At 42.4% G+C, this 27,440-nt stretch overlaps 1 protein-coding gene across 3 annotated transcripts; it reads right to left on the minus strand.

Annotated features, from left to right (window-relative positions):
• Positions 1-74: 74 nt before the first annotated feature.
• On the minus strand, positions 75-27,440 carry csnk1g2b (casein kinase 1, gamma 2b). Of its 3 annotated transcripts, none has more exons than XM_046871301.1 (12): positions 27,217-27,440; positions 21,101-21,817; positions 12,562-12,631; positions 8,522-8,670; positions 8,190-8,424; positions 7,506-7,591; positions 6,426-6,510; positions 6,179-6,327; positions 5,845-5,925; positions 4,539-4,637; positions 1,521-1,627; positions 75-1,068 (listed from the first exon to the last, which is right to left on the minus strand). In XM_046871301.1, exons 2-12 carry the CDS (start codon positions 21,326-21,328, stop codon positions 1,014-1,016), a joined length of 1,344 nt encoding a protein of 447 aa, XP_046727257.1. In that variant the 5' UTR covers positions 21,329-21,817; positions 27,217-27,440; the 3' UTR covers positions 75-1,013. The 3 variants fall into 3 exon arrangements, with proteins under 3 accessions (XP_046727257.1, XP_046727258.1, XP_046727259.1); XM_046871302.1 differs by lacking the exon at positions 27,217-27,440 and adding an exon at positions 26,794-26,959; XM_046871303.1 differs by lacking the exon at positions 4,539-4,637 and having other exon boundaries at positions 27,217-27,418.

Below are 27,440 nucleotides of genomic sequence, written 5' to 3' on the forward strand. Positions count from 1 at the left end.
ATCATCATTTGTTTGAATGTGGAGAGAAAGAAAGACTGGAATCAGATTTCCAGACACTGCAGGACACAGTTTGCTTTAACTTTAAACATTTTACTTGGAAAGGCACAAACTATGATTTCCTGGTAAATAAATCTAATGTGAAACATAAAAGAGGAGGGCGTTCGGCGAATTCCAGCCCTCGCCTCTTGGTTTTTTTCTTTTCGGGATTCGTCCTCGGGGCAGTCTCTTCGATTTCATCTTCTCTCTTTGCCTCTGAAAAGTGCAATAACAAGCAGAGAGCTTACAGCTGATTCATCTCCTCATGATCCACAGTACCTGAGACCAGTCACTGTGCTACACAGTCCACATCAATAGAACCAAAAAAAAACACACAAAGAAAAAGCAATTTTAAAAAAATCCCAGGTCACAACGACATAAAACATGAAGGTTTCACTTCAACCCGCTTATTCAGCTCCAAAAACAAAAAAAAAAAAAAAAAAAAAACACGTGACCAAAGATATTTATACCAAGAAAAAAAATTGCTTGAGATGAACCAAATCTTTCTTCCTTTTGCAGCTTTTACCCCTCCGATTTGAAACAAAGATCTACAGCTACGAAAAACCCAAACAATTCCATCCGTCCAAGTCGAGTCCTCGGATCACCAGGCCACCGAACGCCACAATGTCCTGCATGGAATTTAGATCATAATGACAGCATCGTGTTTTTAAATTTCACATCCCGGTGCTCATTTAGTCGCCATTCGTTTATTCTTTCTTTTCCTTTTTATTCTCTTTGATACGGTTCTTTTCGGCATCGCCCCCTCCAGCGGAGTCCTTTTTGTTTTGTCTTTTGTCGAAAAGGTTTCGAGTGATAAACACGGGGCAGAGAAAGAAAACAAAAAAGTGGAGGAGAAAAAAAAAAAAGAAGGGAAGATAGAAGAAGGAGTGCGCAATGTGTTCGCTTCCATCTCTTTTTTTTTTTTTTAAACTCGACAGTGATCCGAACGATTCAAGTCCTCTTCCCGTGAGTGCTCCTCACTTGTGTCTCTGGAGGGTTTTCCTCTTTCTCCGTTTGAAGAAACAGCAGCACCTGTGTGTGTGAGAGAGAGAGAGAGAGAGAGAGAGAGAGAGAGAGAGAGAGAACACAAAAGATGAGAAGGAGGGATTGAAACAGTGCTCTGATTGGTCACGGTGAAGGATTATGGAAATTGTTTCTTCCATCTTCACATGATGGAACTGTAATGAATGGACTTTTTTTTTTTTTGGATGAGGATGGGGTTTCCTTCATGAGTCTGGTTCCTCTCAAGGGTTCTTCCTCCTGCCATCTCAATAAGCAGCACTTTCTCACTCATTAGAGATAAACTTACAATGATGAGGAACTAAACTTCTGATACAACTTTACATCTGCTTTAAAACAAACAGAAATCGAATTGTTCTGTTCAGTATATATATAAAATGCTGTTCGTTTCCAATTGAGAAAATAAGTCAGGAACTAAGTAGGAATAAAGAAGATGGTTTTTGATATGAGCGAGCGACTCTTACTTTGTGTCGTCTGCGACCTCCACCTCGGTGGCGGCTGTGATCGGAGCGTTAGAGTGTCCAGCAGTCGGGTCGTCCGTGTTCAGCTCTCCATTGGTCGAGCTCATGATCTGTATTGAAAGCACACACGAACAGTCAGAGAGGAAGCGCACATGAGACGAGTGTATGTTTACACGTATATACGGTATCCCACAAAAGTATCTTCTCGAGGCACAATACTATAGAAATGGATATTTTAGAGGCGTCAATGTGCAGTTTTGTGCAGCGGTACAGATTTATTGTCCTCTACAAATAACTCAACATACAGCCATTATTGTCTAAATAACTGGAAACAAAAGTGAGTACACCCTCAGTGACGACAGCTGTATGCCGTGTAACCGTGCAGAGCCACACGTCTGCGTGACAAAACCGTACAAATTTGTGTATCTTGTATTAAAGCAGTTAAAATGTATTTTATTTAGTTATTTTTAGGGAACAGTAAATATGTACTGCTACACAAGCTGCACATTGACTACTCTAAAATATATACAAGTTTCTTTTCTATAGTATTGTCCTTTAAGAAGATACACTACAGTGGTTGGTCCACTGAAATGTGAGGGATGTACTCACTTTTGTGAGACACACACACACACACACACACACACTATTCCACACCATTTATATTACTTTCACACGACTCTTAAATGAGTGTCAGCTTAATTGCAATGAGAAAAAAAAATAATGAAAAAAAAAAAAAAGATGTTTCTCAGCATTGATCACTGTATTAACAAGAACGGCCCCTAGGTGGCAGACTGATGTCACTCAGTGCCCTTTCATCTTCACAGTGCATGTGAAAAGTATCACAGCGCTGCACTTTTTCCACATTTTATGGTAAAGTCTTTTATTATTTTCCTCAAAATTCTACAAACAAAACCCAAAATTAAAGTTTGTTTGAGATCTTTGCAAATTGATTAAAAATAAACAACTAAAAAAGATCATGTACATAAATATGCACAGTCTTTGCCATGACACTTAAAATTGAGCTCAGGTGCATCCTGTTTCTACTGGTCATCCTTGAGATGTTTCTACAACTTGATTGGACATGATTTGAAGGCACACCCCTGTCTATATGAGGTCCCTGTATGGTAGAGTGGCCAGACGGAGATTTGCAAAGATTAAAAAAAATATATTTTAAAAAATTATGGGGTTTTTGTTTGTAGATTTTTGAGGAAAATAATGAATTTAATCCAGTTTGGAATAAGGCTGTAACATAATATGTGGAAAAAGTGAAGCACTGATTTTCTGGATACTTCTGAATATACAGTTATACCTCGGTACTTGTTCGGCACTTGGTACAAGTTCTGGAACAAATTACCGCAGTACTGTAGTGTATAAAGAATAAAGGAAATGCATAAAGGCATTTTTTCCACTTTAGCACCTGTGATTTAGGCTTTAAATGCACAGAAGAGAATGCGTTGGAGGTCACTTCAGGGCACCTGATGCGAGACTCAGATCTGTATTACCGCGAGATAAGCGACGGGTGCCGGAAGATTTTCAGTCATAATGTGTCCGAATTGACGCGTTCCGCAGCAGACGAGTACCGAGGTATTACTGTATATTCCCTCAACCTGAAAACGCTCTTAAATTTAGTTTGATCGAAAAGGGAGGATTAACCAAAATGTTCGGAAGAAACGTACATAAGATTTTGTGTAGATTTACGGACCAACCTCAGTCATATGGACCTTTACAGACTTTACATTCAACACAATTTAAATTGTTTAATACTATTTCATGTACTACTACTACTTCTTTCTCCCATTAGGGGGCGCCACAGCGGATCATCCGTCTCCATACCCCCCTGTCCTCTACATCTGCGTCTTTCACACCAACTACCTGCATGTCTTCCCTCACCACATTCATAAACCTCCTCCTTGGCCTTCCTCTTTTTCTCCTTCCTGGTGGCTCCATCCTCAGCATTCTCCTACTGATATACCCCATGTCCCTCCTTTGCACATGTCCAAACCATCTCAATCTCACCTCCCTCACCTCACCTCACCTCCAAAACGTCCTACATGCGCTGTCCCTCTAAAAAACTCATTTCTAATCCTGTCCATCGTCGTCACTCCCAACGAAAACCTCAACATCTTCAGCTCTGCTACCTCCAGCTCCACCTCCTGTCTTTTACTCAATGCCACTGTCTCTAATCCATACAACATCTCAGGTCTCACCACAGTCCTATAAACATTCCCTTTCACTCTCACAGATACTCTTCTATCACAAATTACTTCTGCTATCACTCTTCTCCACCCACTCCACCCTGCCTGCACTCTTTTTTCACTTCTATAACACACTCTCCATTACTTTGCACTGTTGACTCCAGGTACCTGAACTCCTCCACCTTCTCCACCTCTTCTCCCTGCAACCGCACCCCTCCACCCCTCTCATTCACACACATGTACTCTGTCTTACTCCTACTGACTTTCATTCCCCTTTTCAATCCAAAATAATCCTGTAAATATGTATTTAAAAAAATAAATAAAAAAAGGAATACGGCTATGCTTTTGATTAGGATCAAAGTAACGGCATGCTGAAACAGTTAAGAGGGCGTCTCTCTGCTGATCTTGGGGTGTGGCCATGAGCTGCTTGAGAGGAGATCTTTCATCAACTGATTGTGAGCTTTGATTGCTTTGGAGGAATCTCTCGATGCAAATCACACCACTTTACTCAAAGAATGATTAACGAAGCCCGAGGTCTGTTTAAAATCATCATAATAAAAGTAGCGAGTGCCGAAAAAACGCAAAACCATGCGACGTGATGTCAAAAGGTGTTGAGTTTAGAGCTGCAGGTGAGTTAGTGAAAAAAGATATATAGCATATATAGAAAGCAAGAATACACACACACACACACACACACACACACACACACACACACACACACACACACACACACACACACACACACACACACACACACACACACACACACACACACACACACACACACACACAGCATTCTTCATGCACGGCCATGCAAAAGCAGTACCTGAACTGAGCCCCCCAGCCCCTCAGCTGTGAGATGCGACCCCAGCGTCTCCTTATTGACGGGAGTGGGCTGGGACTCGCTCCATTTGGAGTCGGCCGACTGATACACAGTGACGTGGTGGGGTGTGTTAGACAGACAGACAGACAGACGGGGTGGGATGGGTGTGAGGGGCGATGGAAAAGGAGGCAGTGAGTAAAAAATGCAAATGATCAAATTAAAAACAAACAAAAGACGACACGTGCAGAAGCAGGACGGCGTGTGAGGCGACTTCGAAATAAATCAGGAAGCAGAAGCACACACACACTATGCGCACAGGTGTGATGGAGGACCTGCGAGAGAAAAAACTACATGACGACACACTGAGGCGTCTCTGGGGTAGGTATAAGGTCGAAAGTATAAAGACGCTGTTCTTCTGCGTTTTAGTTCCTTCACGGTGGATAGTTTGTGTACAATGTGGATCAGAGGAATCTCTTTATTTTAGTCTAAACCCTTTGAAAAAACTTTGCTGGTTCATTAAAAAAAAAATGTGACGACTAACACCAGCACTGAGGGGTCAGTGCACTCAAGGGAAAAGAGTGTGTTGCTGATTATGGTGGTCTGTGTGTGTGTGTGTGTGTGTGTGTGTGTATGTGTACAAGTGGGGAAAAAACTGAAATCAAGGCAGAAAAAAATAATGAGGCAGCAAAAAAAGAGAGAGAGAGCAGAAAGAAAAGAAAAGGGATAGAGGGAGAGGGGAGAGAGAGAGAGAGAGAGAGAGAGAGAGAGAGAGAGAGAATAAGGAATAAAAATAGAGTGGACAAAGAGTTAGAGAGTAAGAAAGGGATAGAGAGAGAAAGTGAGAGAAGGAATAGGGATAAAGGGAGAAAATAAGCAAGGGTTGAGAAGAGAGAGAGAGAGAGAGAGAGAAATATAGGTAGAGGAGAGAAAGAGATAGGAAGAGAGAGAGAGAGATTGATAATCCAGGAAAAGAAAAATAGACAGAATGTATATTTAAAAAAAAGATAAAGTGAGAGAGACAGAGATAGATTGATGGATAGAAAGATGGAGAAAGACAAAAAATAGCAGACAGAATAAGAAAGAAACAGATGAAGGCAGAGACAGAACACAAGCAAGAGAGTGAAAGAGAGCTAGAGACATTGAGACAGGAGGAAAAAAGTGGAAGAGATTAGAGATATAGACAAAAAAGAGAGAGAGAGAGAGAGAGAGAGAGAGAGAGAGAGAGAGAGAGAGAGAGAGAGAGAGAGAGAGATTCACAGACGTGTGTGTGTGTGTGTGTGTGTGTGTGTGTGTGTGTGGGGTCACACACCTGGGCTTTGGTCTGCTGCTGTGCTTTGTCCCGGCTGCTTGGTTGAGGCGTGTCACTGGGGATGGGGCCGATGGGTGTGGGCTGAAAAAGATAGTAGGAGGGAGAGAGAGAGGGAGAGAGAGAGAGAGATCTCAACTTAGATCCAAAAATACATCTGCAAGCTGTGAGAAAAGCAACAGAAATTTTGTTCTGTGTTGTCATGCAGAGGACTGGAGACTGCATACAGGAAGTGGTGAAAAGTGAGAGCAAGAGAGACAGAGAGAGTGAGTGAAAGAGTGAAAGAGCGTGAAAGAGAATGAGAGAAAGTGATTAAAACGGCAAAGCCGAAACTCACAAGAGGCTTGCCGACCCAGTCGTACTCATAATCAAAGATGTATCCGTTTCGGTCGAAGAGGTCAGTGAAGAGCTTCCTCAGGTAGTCGTAATCAGGCTTCTCGAAGAAGTCCAGCCTCCGGACGTAGCGCAGGTACGTCGCCAGCTCTTCTGCACAAATCACAGGATCATCATATGCTTTGTTTTATGATCTATTTGTAGGAAAGTGGCTCGGGTAAAGAAAGACGAAACGAAACGTCTGAACGAACCTGGGAAACTCTCGCAGAGCACTTCGATTGCCGTCGCTCGCTTCGTGTCTCCGATCTTCTGATAGCGCTCTTTCAGCGTGTCCGCCTGCAGGACACACACACACACGGGGGTAAACATAAAAAAAGTAAACATTAAAGTAGAGCTGAAACGATTCCTCAGGGAATTCAAATACAAACATTGGTTTAGTCCATTTAACTACACATGATGCACTGTGTTTCCACACGGACCATTTTTACTGATGTGCCCCCGCTAAACTCTGGAGCAAGCGCTCGGGGCCGGTATACACAGAGGAATGTAAAATTAAAATGATAGATAGATAGATAGATAGATAGATAGATAGATAGATAGATAGATAGATAGATAGATAGATAGATAGATAGATAGATAGACAGACAGACAGACAGACAGACAGACAGACAGACAGACAGACAGACAGACAGACAGACAGACAGACGGTTTTTAATTTTTCTTGTGTATACCGGCCGAGAGCGCTCACTTCAGAGTTTAGTATTGTATTATTGTATATTTATTGTATAATTAATAAATTAATTAATAAATATGCAATAAAACTAATCAAGAATTTAAATACAACAATAATAAAAAAAATTATAATCAGCTGAATAGAGCAAAAACTGGTCGCTCAAGAAAAACAATTGAATAATAATTTTTTAAATAATGCAATAATAATAATTAATAATAATAAATACACTAAAATAATTAAAACAAAATAGTGAAATAACTAGGATAAAAAAAACCTGCTTTTTAGAAAGAAAGAAGAAAAAAAAAAGAAAAAACTAAATTAAATATTTAACAAAAAAAAACAGCAAATGAATAAAAAATATTTATATCAAATGATGCAATGGAGCCAAAAAAATGTTTTATTGTTTATAAAATAATAAAAAAAATCTAATATTTTTCCTTTTCTTCAAAGCACTTTCGAAGGAGGATCTTTATAGATTCAATTCTGTTCTTAAAAATGCAGATGCAATCAATTGCACGTTACAATGCAGGCGTGTGTGTGTGCGTGCGTGAAAACACTGAGGTCATACAAATAAGAGATAAGAGAAGTGTGTGTTTACCTTTAGCCCCTGCCAGGGCAGGCTGCCTCGCAAAAAGTACATGAACATGTGTCCCAGTGCTTCCAGGTCATCTCTCCTGCTTTGCTCTGTGGACCAGAACGAGTCCAGACTTTCAGCTCAAACACAAACAACGCGCTTTTACTTTTTCTTTGTAAAATCAAATCGAATACTTGAGGCATGTAGAAGCGTCCTGAAATGTGGACTTCCTGCTCAAACTTTCATCCGCGTCTAAAAGTAGCTTGTGATGCTCGTAGGTAGGGTTGAAAAGTGGGCAGAAAATTTCAGGAAACTTTCCATGGGAATTTTGAAAACTTACGAGGAATTTATAGAAATTGATGAAAATTTTGGGGAATCGATAAAAAATTTTTATAGAATTTTTTATATAAATTTTTTATAGACATTTTGTTTGGTCATGCATGCAAACGAATACATTTCATTTCTTATTTACGTCTCGATAATCTTCTATAAAGAACTGGCCTCACTGATCGAATTAGCAAAGCGAAATTCAGTTCCATCTACAGAGACCTTTGCTACTTCCTTCTTCTCAGCTTAACCTCGAAGAAACGTCTGACCGCACGTGTGCTACAGAAAGTCGTGCACACATATATAATGAATAAATGTTCTCTTGCGGTTTTGTAGTTCAGGGTTCATACCCAGTAAGAGAAACGTGTGGCCAGGCCTCACCTTTGCCCAGGTGTGTGTTGATGCTCATGTAGCGAGCCGTGCCCGTGAGGCTCTTGTGTTCCCGGTACGGGATGTGTTTTTTGGTCTCTGGGTCGATGTACTCTTTGGCCAGCCCAAAGTCGATTATGTGGATGGTGTGCTGCCTCTTGCTGCCCGGCCGCCCGACCAGGAAGTTCTCGGGCTTCACGTCTCGATAGATCAGGCTCCTGGTGTGGACGTACTCCATGCGTGTGATCTGAGAAAGACGAGGAAACGTCAGGGATATTCCTCAACAATATGATTGACAGATTGCATATTTTTCACAGAAGCTATTCCACCTAGAGCTCACTCACCAGCTGTATGGCTATCATGAGAACGGTCTTCAGGGAGAAAGTGCGATCGCAGAGGTCGAACAGATCCTCCAGACTGGGGCCCAGAAGCTCCAGGACCATGGCATTGTACTTCCCGCATGGCCCGAAGTAAAACACCTGAGGAATCCCTTCTGTAGGAAACAGGAACGAGACAGACTGGAAATGCAGACCCACAGAAACACACATACGAGTGGTATCAAAATGTTTCGAGACTAACGGTGCTAACTGGCGCTACTCTGCCCACGTGCGTCACCACGTCACGAAGAGCGAACGTGAAACTCTGCGTGAAAATGGACAGGTCTGCCAAAGAGACATTTGATATGTACCTCTTCCGGCTCAAAGCACGCATGGCTTGTTAAAGTAACAAAACACGATCAAATGCTCTCTCTGGCATTCTGAGGGAAAAAACTAAACAAAAACACATACTACTTATAAACATGTCTGTAAGATTAATAATTCCTCAAATTTCAGGTTGCTTCTTCTAGAAGAAAAACCTCTCACTATCTCCATGTCATATGTGATTTAAGAACTGTTCCACATTTAGTCCCTTTTTGCTCCACTCTCCTGGGAAGAGGTTTAACTAGATCTTGTAGAGATTTGTGCTTAAAGACTTGAGCAAAGTCAGGTACTGATGTAGGTGAGGTGTGGAGGCCTGGGATGCAGTCACATTCATTGGTTTCATTCATTCGGGTTTGAGCTCTATAGCTGGAGATCTTTCACTTCAACCCATGGAAAGCAGATGTTCATGGAGAACAGGGTTTGCATTGGCATGTCGGAACAGGTTTGGGTTTTGTAGCCCGTGTGAAGGGAAAATGTCACGCTGGCACATCCAGAAGATATTCAACAATTTCGTGGTTACGGTTGGGAGAAGAACCAAAACACACGGGTGTCCCAATACGTTTGGCCAGATAAGTGTGTTTTTATTTATTTATTTTTACAGATCAAAGCTTTCTTTTGGCACCATTTATTTTCCCCTCATCTACAGTGGCTGTGTGTGTGTGTGTGTGTGTGTGTGTGTGTGTGTGTGTGTGTGTGTGTGTGTGTGTGTGTGTGTGTGTGTGTGAGAGAGAGAGAGAGAGAGAGAGAGAGAGAGAGAGGGAAAGAGCTCCAGCAATCACAAACCTCCAGAGAGGACTATAAAAGGATTTACCTGATTAGACCTGTGTCATTCTCACAAAGAGGATGTGCTCACTCGCACGCGTGCACACACACACGCACGTTCCAGCTTTTTGCCCAACAGCAGTGACTCATCAAAACCCAACATGATCTCAGTTAGGAGCAGGAAGAAAATTGGAAACCTCACACAGAGTGACGCTTTCTCTGAGCTCCTCCTCCCTGGAGAGCGACCCAGACACTGTACTGACCGAGCACAATAATTATAAACCGGCTGAAAAAATGTCCAAGATCGCACTTAAGAGTCATACATACAGTCATTATGTAGGTTGTCATTTCCTTTCGGGAGACGTTGAGCCTCAAACCACACTTTTACCCTTTTAGAGAACACGAGGGTATTTTCTGTTTACTATGTCTTGTGTAGTCTTGTCTATAAAGCTAAATCTAGTGTTGTTATTTATGTCTGTGCTTTTGAGAGACAACAACAGCTGGAACCAAATTCACAAGTGTTTCAATTCTGATTTGCACTTTTTTTTTTGACGTTTCGTCCGTGCCACGATTGGAAACGTTCCAAAAGCAAAAGCAAAACAACTGCACTCATTGTGTCGCAAAAACAAGTCTCTCTCCCCGAAAGGCCACAGCAAGAGGCACAATGGGAAGCCAAAGTGCAGGTCTAAGCGAGCCTGTGAATTAAACATAGAGCATGGCATGAGAGCAAACACACACACGTGCACGCGCGCACACACACACACACACAACGCTTCCTGTTTCCATTCGACTGTACAACACTGAGAAATGATTGAAACACGATCTCTGTGAGAGAAAGTGGCGAGAAAATATCCACACGTCTTGCTGACAAACAAGCCACCAAACAAACACACACACACACACGGGTCCCAACCAAAAAAACCCTAAACAGCCTTTGAAACAAATCCTCTCTCAAAGCTCTCGTTCACACTTAATATGTTGACCCAAAAGTTTAGTGCAGAAGTGTAGAGAGAGATGGCGTGTGGTCAAACCTCATCAGAGAAGCACCAGAACAGAACAGGTGGACGAAGGGATTGTAGTCAGGAAGACGGTCCCGAGGCTGGAAAGGCCGGCTAGCTGGATTTAGTGGTTGTGCATGTTGGGGAGAAGATTAAAGACGACACTGTTTCAGGCAATCTCATGTTAACCTTGGGTTCCTATAGAGTAGTACTGCATCCTTCACATCTCCAAAGAGTCTTTAGTTTGATCCAACACAAACGACTACAGCAGGACGTGTCTATATGTTCGATAAGCACTAAACGAGGTTCACCTTCCCCTCGCGTCCAAAAACACGCCACTTCTCCAGCGAGTCCTGTGCGGCTTATGCAGCGGAATGAAGCACGGTGATGGGTGCGCTCTCGCGCTGGCTGCTGCTTTCCCATACAAGGATTTTCGCCCTGCATGATGTCATGAAGATCCGCTCTGAACCTGGAAAGGAGTGCATTCGGCACAGTCCTCCGTCCAAATCGATCTTCGCACCTGTGGCCATGTTTAGTGTGAAAATCCAACTTTTTAACAGTGTAAATCACATTTGGGTAAATGTATCGTATACAAACAAATATAAATGTTTAGTTTGGTCATAAGTTGACATGCAGGCAAACTAATACAGATTTGTTTTTAAATGACACACAGCACAAGCAGGTTTTAAACAAACGTGTGCAATATTTATGTAGTTCACGCGAACGCTCTCCAGGGTGGACTTTTTTTTGTCTTGAGGTTATGGAGAAATGCACGAGTGCGTGTAGGGGGCGTGGCCTCAGTGACCCTGCAGTAAGTGTGCTGTGTGCATGTGATTGATGGATGTGCAGGTAGAAATTAAACTGAAACTGCATTAAATCTGGTTGTTAAAAATAAAATTATCCTGCAATTTTTTCCCCCTCTTACAGGCTCACCTGCACTTTTGTAAATTCCCATTGAAAGTTTCCAGTCTTGAAAATTCCTGGAATTTTTTAACCCTAGTCCCTACTTGAACTCTGGTCGCACTTTAGTGTCCTCAACAATGCTTGCACTATAATAAGTGAAGATCCGGTAATGAGCACGAGTTCCCTTTTGAGTCTGGTTCCTCTCAAGGTTTCTTCCTCATGCCACTTCAGGGAGTGTCCAGATAGAGAGAAACATATTCATCTATTTACCTCTAGGAAAATCCTTAAGGCTTGACATCTGGTTGTGGTTGTGGTGGTTTTAAAAGGGGGTTGGGGGTGGGTTTTAAAAAAATGCTTAAACGACACAACCCCGATGTGATCCTTTCCCTGAAGGATCTCAGCAGATGCAGCCTGGAGCAGCTCCAGCGATGTGCCATGCTGGAGGATATTCGATAATGGAGATCTGGTTTTGGGAAGCGCTGTAGCTATAAATACTGCAGGAGAGCCCTGATAGTCTGCACTCCTCTCGCTCTAAAAACACAGCTGGCAAACTCTCTCGCTCTCGTGAATGAAATCACTGTACTGCAGTTGTGTGTCAGAAAGCTTCTGCATGAGTGTGTGTGTGTGTGTGTGTGTTTGCTTTAAGAACAACCTCCCAGCCCAGGGTGATGTTTTAGGTCCAGACTGTTCCTCCCTTTTAAGTAACAGGTTCAAGAGATGACAGGTTTAAAAACTGGCTCAGAGATACAGAGGTTCCTGACAAGTTCAGACTCCAGCACAGATAACCTCTGCCCTGCGTTTTTACTCCTCGGCTGACTCTCATCACGAAAGGTAGCATCACCACATCAAAAACAACGGCGCTCTAATCCACCCCCGTGGTTCTCACAGCACGCAGAATGGGGGGGGGCAAACATACAAACACACCCTTAAAGCCACATCCATAAGAAAGCGACAGTGTATAAAGAGTGTGTCCAGCTGTGCATGAAATTCCAAAACATCTTACGAGGTCATCTTGCTTACCTGAGGCTCCCAGCTGTTTATAAAATCTGTACTCCAAGTGAAGCTGCGGTGCCCGGGACTTAATCGGTTCCTGAAAGACAGAAAAGAAGAACACACTGATCAGATAAAGGTTACCTTCACTGCGTGTGGATGAATTTTTTTTTTTCAATTCTTAGTTCTGATTGGTCGGGTGTTGGTCCTCGTTGGGGTCTGTAGAAAAAACCCTTTAATGGTGCCGATCTGCGTAGCGCAAGATGTTTATGGAACATTTAGAGCAGGATTCGTCAGAGTTTCTTCAGGATAGAGAAGATGATAGATATAGATACTGTAGGACCTGACGTGTACCAGTGCCAATGAACGTAACTATAAATGTATAATTTTTTTTCTTTTTTTAGCTAATCAGGTACAGATTTCATGTCGGATAAAATTCGTGTTTGACTCAATAATGCTCTTTTTGTGGTTCTCTGACTCCATTAGTCATATCAAACAATCCATCCATATTAATCAATTAATATCCACCTATCTATCTAAGCAAAAAACCAACCATCCATCCATCAATCCAATCAATTAATTTATCAAACCCCTTATCCATTCATCCATCCATTCATAAGGAGCCTTTTGTGGTTTTGCTGTTTTTTTTAGGTGCATCAATTAAACACTCCATCGATCCACCCATCTATCTATCCATCCAATCAATCAATCAATCAATCAAGTCAATAAATCGAATAAACTATCCATCCATCCATCCATTCATCCATTAATTATGAGCCTCATGTGGATTCCCTGTCTTTTTCAGCAAATCAAATCCATCCATCTATCCATCCATCCATCTATCCAGTCATATCAAACAATCAATTTATCTATTCATCATATCAAATCAACCGTCCGCTCAGCTATCCGTTTATCTATCTATAATGAGCCTCTTGTGGTTTTGCTGGGGTTTTTTTTTTAGGTGCATTAAGTCCATTCCACCAACCATCCACACGTTTATTAATCAGGTTCGTTCCTCAAAAGCAGCCAGCACGGTGCTTCCATCCACACCACAAAGCAAAACAAACAGTCATGTGTTTATCGTTCCGCTTAACAGAGCTAAAAGACTTCAAGCACAAGGTGAAGAAAGAAAGAGTAGCTGTCTTTATCTGAGGCAGAACAGAGCCGGCTCCTGCTGCTGGAGATGACGGAAGAAGTTACAGGTTTTTTTCTCTCTTTTATTTAAACATCAACATCTTGCAGGAAGTGGTTCAGACAGAGCGTTTCCACCCATTCGTTTTCGGGATTTTTTTAGAGCAGTGTTTAAGGAAATGTCATGCTTTCCATGTGGCCCTGGAGTTTCAGAGGATATGTGGAAATCCTGATAGGAATGATCGATGCCATGTGACGAGGCCGTACGCCGGCCGTGACGTCCGCGACGCGAAAGAATAAAGCAATTTTCAACAATCAATACGAGCGCATTAATGTTCTAAAGGTTTTGGCAGACAGGAACTGACTCACACAACACTGGGCTGAAGCTCTGAAGGCTCGACATTGGTGGGGCTGCTGGTGATGGTCGTGGGGGAGAAGTCGTCCCTTTATTAGTCTCAGAAAAATGCTTGGATCTAGCAATGTATCCAGCAGCTGCTCTGGGTTTCGGGTTACGCAGGATCGACTGCTTGGCACCGACAGGTCGCTCTCTTGGGATTGAAAACGTGGCGACATCTGTTCTCTTCCTGTGTCCGTGTTTGTGAGTGCCATTCAGAATTCACATTGCTCCTGTGCACAAAGCCAATGATCCATGTAGATGTGCTTTGTTTCGAGTGGAAGATCTCCTCAATAGAGCTATAAACCCTATTGAACACCTCTGGGATTCATTTTTCATACTGACGGCACCCCAGACCTCCTCAACGCACCTACATCAGCATCTCCACCAAATCTAGTGGAACATCTTCCCAGAACAGTGGAGATCATTGGAACAGCAAAAAAAAAAAAAAAAAAAAAGGACTCAATATGGAGTGGGATGTTCAAAAAGCACATGCAAATCCTACAGTCAGGCCACAACCCAGTAATTTAACCCTTGAACTTTTAAGTTAGCAAGTGGATATATTTATATTTCAGCAAGTGAACATTTCGTCCTCAAAGCTGATCCTCAAAGCAGGAAAAATGGGCGAGCGTAAGGATTTGAGCGAGGGCTGTTCCTGGTCTGCATTACTGTCAAAATAGCTGGCAACAAAAGTGAGTACACCCTCAGTGAACATGTCAAAACTGTGTCCAAAGTGTAAATGTTGTGTGTGAGCACATTGTTATCCAGCACTGCTTTTATCCTCCTGGGTATGGAATTCACCAGAGCAGGTTGTTGCTGGGATCCGCTTCCACTCCTCCAAAATGACATCATGGAGCTGCTGATGTTAGACACATGAAGCTTCTCCACCTTCCGATTGAGGATCTCCACAGGTGCTCAATAGAGTTCATGTCTGGAGACATACTTGGCCACTCCATCACCTTCAGCTTCCTCAGCAAGGTAGGTGTCACCTTGGCGGTGTGTTTGAGGTCGTTATTATGTTGGAAAACTGCCGTTCAGCCCAGTTTCTCAAGTGAGTTCTTCATGTTCTGCTTCAGAATGTCACAGTCCATGTTGGAATCCATTTTTCCCTCAATGAACCACAGCTCCCCAGTACCAGCAGCACTCATGCAGCCCCAGACCATGATGTTACCACCACCATGCTTGACTGTAGGCAAGACACACTTTCTTGGTGCTCCTCACCAGGGTGTCACCACACATGCTGGACACTTATCAGACCACAGGACATGGTTATGTTATTCATGCTCTTGGACCAGTTTTCTACAGCAAATTGTTTGTGGGTTTTCTTGTGAGCAGCTTCAGAAGAGGCTCCTCCTCGTACGACGGTCACAGAAACCGACTTGTTGCAGTGTGTGGCGTACAGTCTGAGCACTGACAAGCAGAACTTCCACTTCTGCAACATCTAAAGCAATGCTGCAGCATTCTGTTTTTTTGAAGCAGCTTCTGCAGCTGACGCACAGCACGAGGATTCGTCTTCTCTGATGGACCCTTGTGAGGTCTGTTCCGAGAGGAACCCGTCTCAGAAAACCTCTGTATGACCCTGACCACTGTACTGTAACTCAGTTTTAGGGTTTTACTGATCTTCTTACAGCCTCGGCATCTTTGTGGAGAGAAACATTTCTAATTCTCAAATCCTCAGAGTCTTTACCATGAGGTCCATGTAGAACATCCAGTGGTCAGTATGAGAGAATTGGACTCAAAGCACCAAATTGTAACTGCTCTAATACAAGATACACACATTTGTATGGTTCTGTCAAGCAGACAAAAACATGATGAATAGGGTGTGTGGCTTTGCACGGTTACACCACGTAAAGCTGTTATCACTGAGGGTGTACTCACTTTTGTTGTCAGCTATTTTGACAATAATGGTTGTTATGTTTTTAGATTACAGTAAATGTAAATTTATTTCCTTTTTATGACTGTGTAGAAGAAAATCTGCCTTCAAGTCCTAAACTTTAACTGCCTTCCAATCTGTTTCCAGTCATTGCAATTAGATTGGCCTTTTATCCGTCATTTTACAGACACTCCCCCGATGGCTCCCTTGACATCCTCATAAATCATTATAATAAGCAATGCAAAGTCTGTGACGTGTAACGTGGTTTGAAAGCGACCTCACGATGGCCCTTGCTCATGCTAACCCAGTTAGTCGGACTGCCATATGTTTTGTGGGCAGGGTTTCATTGGACATAGCTGGAAGTGAGCAAAAAGTAAAAGAAAAAAAATTCACACTCACGGCAGACGCCCTCAGAGCACAACTGAAACAACTTATACAATGAGGGTAAGGGGCCTTGCTCAAGTGCCCGGCAGCATGGGGCTGGGATTTGAACTCATGACCTTCCAATCTAAAGTCCAACATCTGAATCAGTGAGCAATAAAAACACTCTGGGGTGCACAGAAATAGGTTTTACTACCCTTATACACGTTTTCCAGCAATGGCATCGTTTCTATTCACGGATAACTGCGCTCTGTACTGTTCATCCGTTTATGGCTTATTGCAGCTATAAATAAAAAAGTTTCCCAACGAGCCTATGATATTTCTCAAAACCTTGATACGGTATGGAGAAACACCAGTGTTCCAGCTTCACCTCCTTACGCGAACGTCTACAACAGTTACCGTAGAAACGGCATCGTACCAGACCAGGCTCGTTCGTATAAACCGGTGGTTTGACTGAGTGAGTCAACCGGTGAGCTGGAACCTGAGCAACTTGTTTTTAAAGATAACCGTCAGACAGCTTTTGTCACTGCAATAAATTCAAAATGACTCACTGTGACTCAGGGAGTCGCAAAAAAAAAAAGTCACCGATTGCTATAAATAGCCTTTACAATGCTAGGCTGCTCCACCCGCACGGTGGGAAGTTGTACCGTCCACGCACCGAATCATAATTCTGAATCCCGGTGTGATCGTGCCCTCGTTCTCTTAGTCACGTTTCCTGTAAATCCGATATGTCCAGAGCAAGCAAGGTGGTGGGGGAAGATCTCACATATTGAGGAGGAAAAAAAGAGTAAGGAAACGTGCAAGGATGCAAACAAATCTTTACATTGTAAACAGAATGAGGTCATGCCATCGATATATCAAAAGATACGATGGCAAATGTATATAGTATAATGAATGGAAAATAGGAAGGCAAACAATATGATACATTAAATATACATATGAAGCAGCTACTGGTGTTACGATACGATACACCCCTATCTGAGATCCGATTTCGATTTGATTCAACACAATGCGATTATGTAATTCAATAGGGTATGGATAGTTCTCTTTTTTTTTTGGTTTCTGACAGCAAATCATCAATTTACTGAAGTGCCTTCAACCGTTCGGCCCAGTTTCTGAAGGGAGGGCATCATGTTCTGCTTCAGAATGCTGGATCTAAACAAACATCTAACCTTCCCAGAAGAGTGGAGGTTATTATAACAGTAATTGGGGACTGCATATGGAATGGGATGTTCACCCCACAAATCCAAAGTGAGACGTTTCCCATTTGGCCGCTTTCACCAGAAGCCGTCCATCACGTCAGCACCACCTCTCCGACGTCTGATTGACCGATGTGGAAAGTCTAATCTAGCCATCTATCCATCTCACGCAGGAGAGAAGGAACTCAATAGGGAGGAGAAAGCACTGAGAGACTACTTAATGAAAAGAGGAGTTAGTAAACACTGACACTGTGTCACAAGTATGTGTGGGAGATAAGCAGGCTAACAGAGAACAAGTATAGAATGTCAATGTCCTACACACACACACACCCACACACACACACACACACACACACACACCCACCCACACCCACACCCCAAACAAACCCCAAATAAACCAATATGCCCTCACACGCGTCAACGCGTGCTCACGTTACAACGAAGTAGCTCTGGAAACAACTGGGATCTTCTGCTCTCTCACACACACACACACACACACACACACACACACACACACACACACACAGGGTTTGTCTACAAAACGTTTATATATATATATATATATATACACTCTCACCTTATTTTCCCTCCTGCGGCAAGCTTACAGCTTTTCGGAAGTTCGAAGCTCGTTAAATGGAGGGCGATACAAATACGGCTCCAGCTGTTCCAACATGGAGGTCACGCCATGGAGCGAATAACACCAGCGTCACTTAACTTTTGAAACTTGTAGAAATCAAGAAATCAAGCTTAAAGGTGTACAAGTTTCTTCTGGACGGAAACAAAGAAAAATGGTGGAAATGATCGATTTATTTTGAACTGATTATTGAAAATGAGTTTCACAGAACAAAATGTAGAGATCCAGGAATGCTGACAGGAAGTGGTTGTCCACATTCAGAAATGCCAGCGAGTAGGAACGCCCTGTGATTGTTCAGGTCTCAGGCGGCTGACTTTACGAGACCTAAGGTGGTAGGTGAAGGCCTAGTGGCTAAGGTATTGGACTTTGGATCTGAAGGTTGTAAGTTCACATCCCAGCCACACCACGTTGCCACTCCTGGGCCCCTAAACAAGGCCCTTAACCCTGTGGCTGCTTGGTGTATGAATAGGATAAATGTAAATCACTCTGGATAAGAGCTTCTGCCCAATGCCACAAAGGTACATGTAATATCAAACACGACGACATGAGTAAAAAAAAAAATCCCGTCCGGCGTTTCCTCACACAGGAAAAAAAAAAAACTCCAGCCATTTCCTTTATCCAGAGAACCCATTACCTGCAACTCCTATCAAAGTTTAAAGAAAAGTCTAATCAATCGATTGAACGCAATAGAAAAGCCCTGAGAATAGAAATACATTACGTAAAAAAAAAAAAATAATCACACGTAGTGATACTGAAGTGGGACATGTCTGAAAGTGTGTGTGTGTGTATAAATCACAGCTTTATACGACTCCAATAAAACTCACCAACCAATAAAATCTTAAGTAGCCCTTTAAACTATATGAACTGTTAAGGAGATGAGAAAATCAGGAGGAAGATCAGAACACAAACCCTCACACACACACACACACACCATGAGAACCACAAACTCTAACAAAACTATAAATCTGCTAACAAAACTCCATAAGGACAAAATTATTGGAACACCGACTTTTCCAGCTATACTACAAATGTAACCTGAAGCCGTGTTCGTTTTTTTAAGTCTATTGGTGATCAAAATAGATTTGTGACCACGGCTTCCTCGTAAAGCCCAGCCACCCTCGTGCTTCACCAAGCGAGTGGGAAGTTACACAACTTTTGGTTTTGTTTGTTTTGAGTTGAAAAACTCCAGGATCCGTGGGTTCGTAATCGGTGATCGCGACATCGTAAATGTGGAATCAATTCGACTGCAATTACCGAGTACGGTATCAGTGACACCGTTTATATAGTCATGTGACACCGAATGCAAAAATCGGCAGACAAATCGTAGCTTTATCGACCGTCTCCGATTCTGTTATCGGCCCCGGGAAAATCGTCGGCCAATCAGGATAGAGGAAAACAGAAGATGGACCTGATTCCGTTTAGAGCGGGTAAATTAAAATGTCATCCCACACTATAGAATCTACCGGTCAGTTACCGTCTTGAGCCCCTTTTTCATCAACACTCCTTTCCATTTTTTACAGAGCTGACCTTTGAACTCTTTCGCCGCATGCTGTGCTGTAAATCTGTCCGTCTAGAAAAGAAAACCACCTCCACATGCAACAAAGAGGCGTGCTGGCGATTTACTGCGAGTTTTGCAATCGCCCACGGAGACGCTGCCGAGCGAGCGAAAGCTTTACCCCATCTGGTCCCTCCTACCTCGCAGGTTTACCCACAAGAGGAAAGAAATTTTGTGAGTCACTCATGAAACAAACACGGATTCCTCTAATCGCATCTCCAGAACAAAAACCTGCAGTCTTAAATATGACCTCGTCATCGTCACACAAGTATTAGGAGGTCAAGAAATGTTCTTCTTCCCTGAAGGAATTCCTGACTGGCTTCGCTCAGGGGCGCAGCATTGGAGATGCTGGGATTTGAACTCACAACCTTCTGATCTGAAGTCCAACATCTCAACCACTGAGCCACCACTATTCCCACTCCTACCACAATAGATTATAAAGCATGGAGGTAATCACTTGGAGTTCATTCACAAGTGTGCATCCGATTCGAAATGCCAGTATTCTTTAGATCAAATCAAATAGTCGCACATGTTTTTTTTTCCTTCTAAACGCAGATCCTCCCAGAAGACAAAAGTGGAGGTTCTTAGAACAGCAAATCGGGACTAAATGTGGATGTTTAAAAAGCACCAATCTTTTCAGTCTACATTAATAAGAATTATTAGATTTTATTTTGATATACAGATTATTTTTTTTTTTTTTTAAACCAAGCAGGCGTTTTATTTAAAATTGGTAAAAATAATAAACTGCAATAAAACAAGCGATTAAATTTTTTACGTTTCTTACCCCCCAGCTTTACCGAAAATGAAAGGAGCCGTGACTTAAGAACCGAGGTAGGGACCGAACTGTGAGTTTTGTGTACCGTTACACCCCTAATACACACACTGTTTTGTGCAGCTCTTTAGATGATCCGTTTTAGGGATCCTTTAAATCACAAAAAGATTGGAGAGCCCTGATCTATACTGATCCTAATAGGAATATTGATGTTGATGGTGTGAGCAGCAAACGGTGCTCACATACTACACCTGAACCCGATCAACTATCAACTGACCAACCAGAACCTTTTATTTTATTGTTTTATATTTCAAATGTTGTTTCCATTGTTTGTTTGTTTTATTTTTGAGAGCGAGAGAGAGAGAGAGAGAGAGAGAGAGAGAGAGAGAGAGAGAGAGAGCACGAGAGAGAGAGCGAGAGAGAGAGAGCAAGAGAGAGAGAGAGCCATCATGCACAAGAACCTGGAATCAGCAAATGGGAAGCTGCTAGTCAGGCGTTTGTTCATTTGCATATTCCACCCAATAACAAACACCTGACTGGAGTGCATTTCCAGTGGTATCAGGAAACAATCACTAGCTGAGGTGCAGGATATAAAAAAAAAAAAAATTGAGAGATATTATATTCCCTTACCAGTTTAATTGCGACGTATTCGTTAGTGTAGAGGTTCTTGCCGAGCCGCAGCTCTCCGAAGTTCCCGCAGCCGATCTTCTTTCCCACGCGGAAGTTGGGTCCGACCATGAGGACGCCAGAGTTCCCGCCCGTGCCCCGGCTACTGTGCCCAGGCCTCCCCCCGCCCGGTTTGGACATCCTCCTTCCCTCGTCGGTGTCTGCCCTCCCACCTCTCTTATCAAAATCCATAAGCTTGTGATACCCTGGCCTCTCCACGATTACTCGCCAGCCATGCAAAGCAGAGGAGCGTCAAAACGAGGGCCAGGGGTTTTAGCTCAGAGGGCGGGGTCCGAGATAGACGTGTGTACACGGCTAAATCGCAGCTAAAATCCAGAACGCCGCATCCGCGTCACATTAATCCTGCACGGCCCGGTGGACTTCTTCGGAGCACCTCGCTGCCTGAGTCAGGCAGCATGTGCTAGCAATGCTCACTCATACATACACACACACACACACCACACTCACACACACACACACACACACACACACATTCATTCACTCACACACACATCTATAGATATACACACACACAATTCCTGCTACTGTATCCAATCAGTCGGCGCTGAACATCCGTTTGGACTCCGCATGGTTCCCTCCGAGTCATTGGCTGGAAAAATCCTTCAGGACTTCTTCAAGTCCGACAGTGGATCGATGATGAACTCTTTCTCCGCTAGATATCTGCAAGATATTAAAAAAATAAAAATAAATTAAAAAAAGAAGCACTTTAGATTAGCAGCAGAAAAGAATTCATGGTCCAGACTAGAGTTCACATACAAAGAACAAAGTGCACACCACCTGCTACAAAGTTCTACGAAACATTAAATCCAAAGGCGTTACATAACAAATCACCTCGTCGTCTACGCTAAACCCGGCGGAGGAAGATGAACAATGCACAGCAGACCAAAAAAAAAAAAAAAAAAAAAAAAAAAAGCACGGAACAGATTTCCACGGAGTAACAGAGCGAAGTGTCCGCTTCACCGTCTAAGAGAAACACGAGATGTCTAAGGCTTGGAAGCATTTATTAGACGGAAATGAAAACGAGGCGCATACCGGTCATGGGATTTTACAGCGTGGAAAAGAAAGGTTGCAAATTACAAGCCAAGCAACGCTTGTATCGAGTTCAACAACCTCGCAATACTATCCAAGTCCCGGAGCAGAGCCTGGAACCGTCCGAGTGGGTCACGGGGCTGCCCGAATTTCACGTAAACGAGATCGACAATCGTTTCCTGTTGACAAAACCTAATTCTCGATGTCTACAAGAGCTTTCGCACCAGTGTAATGACGTGATTATGCATAATTAAAACAAAAGCACCTGAGCATACAGTGTGAACATTTCACTTCACAGATTTTGTGGAGATTGGTGCTCATTCAGCCAGTTGTATATATACAATGCTGGAAAAGGTCTGGGTTTTGAAGTTCAAGTGAAAGTTGCATGCCACAGCATCCAAAGACGTCCAAAACCTCCAAGTTTGTAGAACAACGTATGCTTGGAAAAGTCAGGTGTCCCAATACTTTTGCCTGTTTCGTGGACCTACGGGAATTAAACTCAGAGTTGTGCTGCTGTTGAAAACTAGTCAACATTGTGAAGCAGAGTTACTGTTTCCATCTCATTTCCCCAAAGTGTTTCATTTGCTTTGATAACATGACTTGTATCTGTTTTTAGTTACACTTCACGTTGAATGTCTGGTGTGTACTGTACGTGTTCTGACTAATATGTGAAGTTCCTGTTGTGAGGTGTGTGAGGTCTGTGGTGCACTGGTTACTGCGTCAGTCTGGTGCGTTTCTCGTACTGGGTGAGAACGCGCTCGCAGGCAGGCAGACCCCAGAGTGCAAAAGCGCCTGAGTGAGCTTGTCTCACTGTGAGTCATAGTGAACATGGTTCGATTGCAGAGAGAAAGTAAATCGGAACACCTGCGGGAAGTGAATCAAACGTAATCCATATTGCCAAAAGTATTGGGACACCTTTTCCTGGATTCTTCCCTAAACTGAGAACATGATTATATTTATTATATACAATTATATGCATGCAATTGTGTATGTCTTTGGATGCAGCATGATTCACCTTTCCCCTTCACCTAAACCTGTTCCAGCATGACAATGCACCTTTTCACAACGCCAGCTCCATGAAGATACGCTTTACATGGGTTGGAACGGAAGATCTCCTCTACAGCTCTGACCTCAACACCTTCGGGATGAATGTTTCACGTTCACTGCGCTTCAGGCCTCCTCACCTCACCTACATCAGTCGTATATAATCAGTACAAGCAGGTATCAACAGAAAATATTATATGGAAATATTTAAAAACGTTCAGACTCAGAGACAGACATGGATCAGACTTAGGTTTGCCTGACAGACAGTCAACATGACCACCATAAACAGACAAAAAAAATAGTAATACTCAAAAGCAAAATACGCAACGAAACAGAATGAAGACATCTCACCTCCATTTGCTACTAAATTTGGGAGCATTGAGCATAACCCAGGTTTGAACTGGTCTGTAATTAACGCCCATTGCTACATCCTCCAGCGAACCATAGCTGGAGAAAAGAAGTGGAACTGGTAAAGCAGGAACTCTCTGAACTCGCGACGTGGCTTCAGCTTTGAAACAAATGATCGACAGCCACCGGGAATAGGCCTCGCAAACAACAACAAGCGCGAGAGATACCGAAACTCTTATGGCGTAGGGCCAAGGGTTTTGTTTTAGACTAAACTAAACTAAGCAAAATTAGAACAGCACCTCATTTGTTCAAGCGACCAAAAATATCGGAACATGTAACCAACAGGTGCTTCTTGTTGCCCAGGTGTGTCCTTTTAGATTGGATTGTGTTTGCTCTTGGTTTCACCTTAGAAAGGTTGAACCATCTATTAAGGGGGGAAAAAAAGAGCATGGCATTTTCTGAGGCAAATGAGGCATAAATTAAAATAAGAAATAAATGCAAGAATGAGCCACAAAAGTTTAAAGGCAAGATCAACCTCCACTAAAGAGATGGATATGGAAAGGATCTGCTCATGATCCTAAGCATTAATCAATTCCAGTTGATGACGTTTTATGACTCTGGCTTGCATGGTGGCTTCTGGAACGTTCTTGGTTGATCTTTACTGATGCTGTAACTCAGCAGAATGACTGCGAAGGTCTACAGAATCATGCCGTCAGCCAACTTACAGCTATTTAATACGACATTTATTATACGGTTGGGAATGAATACGCACTTGCACTTAATCGGGTTAATAAAACACAACTGAAAGATGTCCAAGCCTGGGAACGCAACACACAAAACAAAAACTAAACAAAACAAGACAGCATTATCAAGTTTAAGAGCGTCTGTTCCATTACTTTTGCCCACAGAAGGTTGTGTGGTTTACCACCGAAGGTTGTTGAACAAGATGTATAGATCAGGAAATGGCAGTTGTAAGAATGATCCATCAAGATTTTTTGCAAAAGTAAAAAAATACAAATAAAACAAAGGACTGGTTCAACCATTTCAGAAGAAACTTTCTGTGAGTCATGTAATATTTAACGTCAGTCTGGGTTTCCAGGGTATTTAATCGATGACAATGTGACACTGATTGGCTCAGCAGCCATTAAGGCAAATTTTCAGGTAATTATTTTCCCTGCTGTTCTTTATTTGACGATCTGTCAGACACACACACACTTTAGCTCCCACGGCGACGGCTCGAGTGCGCGCTTTTCCACACGCAGGTGAATTTCTTAGCAAAATGCAAAAATTTACATGCCTAATAAACAACTTGCTTCACGCTAAAATACAAAGAAACACTGTGTTCTAGTGTCGTTTACATTTCAAGGCTGAAGTGGCACAAATCTGATTCTCTGCTTTCTCCTTATCCTACAACAAAATTGGTATCAAATTCACAATTGCATTAATCACTTACGTGTGTGCAGGTTTTTTTTAAAAAATGACCAAAAATTAATAAATCTTGGATCATCCCTAGTCAATGTCTCTGTATTGCCATCGTTGTCAGTGTTAAGGTAATGCACAGACCCCTGACCTCCTCAACAACCTCCAATATCAACTGGAACACCATCTGAACTCCAGGCCTCCTCATCCATCATCATCTAATTAATGCCCTTGCAGCTGAATTCCCAAAGCTCCAAAATCACAGAAGAGTGGAGCTTATTGTAACATGAGACATTCAAGACACACATAAGTGTGACCTGTGAGTGTCCACATACTTTTGGCTGCTTAGGTTATATAAAAATAGCTTGGCATCGTAAAAAAGTAGAACAAGGAAGTGATGCGACAGGTTAAATTGAGCGTTTACGGCATCTGGCAGATTGAAAGCTTGCATTTATACAACAGAGCAGATTAAGGGGTTAAGGGCCTTGCTCAAGGGCCCCGCAATGGCAGTTTATTCCAGAATCCAGTGACCATACATAGATAGATAGATAGATAGATAGATAGATAGATAGATAGATAGATAGATAGACAGACAGACAGACAGGTAGACAAATGCGTATACATGCAGATAGACAGATATGTAAAAAGAGAAAGAAAGAAAGAAAGAAAGAAAGAAAGAAAGAAAGAAAGAAAGACAGACAGACAGATAGATAGATAGATATTAATCACATGACTCCTAAACCTTTATTCTTAATCCAGTCATTACCCGGAAACTGAAACATCTCAACTAACTCATGATCCTTGAACTCTTGTGTAGTAAAGTATGAAATCCGACGTCATCTCAACGTGCTTTAAGCGGCTGGTCTGTGTTGACTAACGAGTCTAACCAGGAAGCTAAACACATGATTTCGCCAGCCAGGATTCATATTCACAATCAACCAAAAAAAAAAAAAAAGGAAATCTCAGACCTGATTTCTAAATCTCACAAACTATAGACCGAGTCGGCGAAGTCTGGACCAGAAATCTGCTTGGCCAAACTGGACATTCTGGCAGGTCACCTAACAGGAAGAACAAACCGATTCGACATACAATCAGCTTTCAAAATGTCGAACGCAGCGATTAGAGCAAATAATCCCTGGTCAACCAAAAGTAAATATAACGACGAGAGGGTAACCATTACACGATCCAACATCCACAGGGCTTCCTAAGGAATCATGGGCTGGGATTCAAAACAGGTCTTACGACATCAAAAACCTTGTGTCCGAAAGTGTGTTTCGATCGATTTGATCTGGTTTTGGAATGTGTGTGTGACATTCTGTCTGTCAGACTGTCCCTTTTTTTAATCTCCTTCTTTCTCATGTTCTCTTCTACTGCTCTTCACCAGGACTCTATAAGAGAGATTATAAAGATGTTAGGGATTGCAAATACATGCAGGTCTCCATCCTGGACTTCAGCTAAGACATTCAATCATAGATTCCAAATTAAATAAACCCATCTTTTCTTCACTTAGAAAAGACAAATCAAGCAAAAGATGTTTCTTGCAATGACTAGGGATCCTTGTTAGCTAAAATAGGAATTAGCTTTCCTGCATCTTCAGGCTAACAAGGAACCTAGGAACATAGCATTCAAAATCCAAAATTAACTAACATCTAACACACCATTTCTATCCATTTGGTTGTCTTAAATAATGTGTTTTAATATTTTGGCTAAGTAGCTTGATGGTCTTGTCAGATAACTTAGCGCTACTGCTAGCCGGACGTTTTTTTTTTTTTAAACACAAATACACATAAATGTACCTTTTTGTCTTCGAACCATATTTATTCCTTTTGGTCTCCGTGAATTCGATCGTAAATCCTTATCCTTATTTTTAAAATGCAACCCAAAAAAAACTTCCTACTTAGCATGTGAAGCTAATAATCCATTTCTTATATAGCGCTGTTATTAGCTACCAGCTAAGCTCATCTAGCTAGGTCGGTAGCAATCCTGCCTGCTTTGCTGTAATTGGCTGGTCATATCGGCTAACCGCGTTTGATTGGATATAAATGCATATTCCGAGTAAAACCGACCAATCGTAGAGCAGAAGGCGGGAAAAAAAAAAAAGAGGGGGGGGTTGCGGTGCGCGCTGAGGTAACTTAGCCATTTAGCTAGGCTAGCTAGCTAGCTAGCTGTTTTTTTAGGTGTTTTTTTAGGAAAGTGTGTAGAAATAAAGACAATGTTACCTGAGGGTTGGAGTTTGGATGGCGCCAGGGTGTATATTCCAGCATTCATGGCTTTAAATCGTTGTATTTTCGGTTTCAATCCTGACAGCGGCTAAGAGCGGATCCGCTGTTGTCTCTTTAAGCCCTGCTGAAGTCGCTGAGTCGAGGCGTCAGCACAGAGAAGCAGGCAGTCACTCCCCATCACACTTTCAACACAAACACATCCGGATTTCTTACCAACATGT

This window comes from Silurus meridionalis, chromosome 17 (assembly GCF_014805685.1).
Source record: "Silurus meridionalis isolate SWU-2019-XX chromosome 17, ASM1480568v1, whole genome shotgun sequence".
NCBI lineage: Eukaryota > Metazoa > Chordata > Actinopteri > Siluriformes > Siluridae > Silurus > Silurus meridionalis.

Bases quoted from the DNA above. Each gene is read 5' to 3' on its own strand.
- csnk1g2b (XM_046871301.1), bottom strand. From the start codon at position 21,328: ATGGATTTTGATAAGAGAGGTGGGAGGGCAGACACCGACGAGGGAAGG. The intron at 6,511-7,505 runs GTAAACACACAC...TGTGTCCTGCAG, and splicing joins TGCCCTGGCAGGGGCTAAAG to GCGGACACGCTGAAAGAGCG. The intron at 5,926-6,178 runs GTGAGTTTCGGC...TATCTTTTTCAG, and splicing joins ACTGGGTCGGCAAGCCTCTT to CCCACACCCATCGGCCCCAT.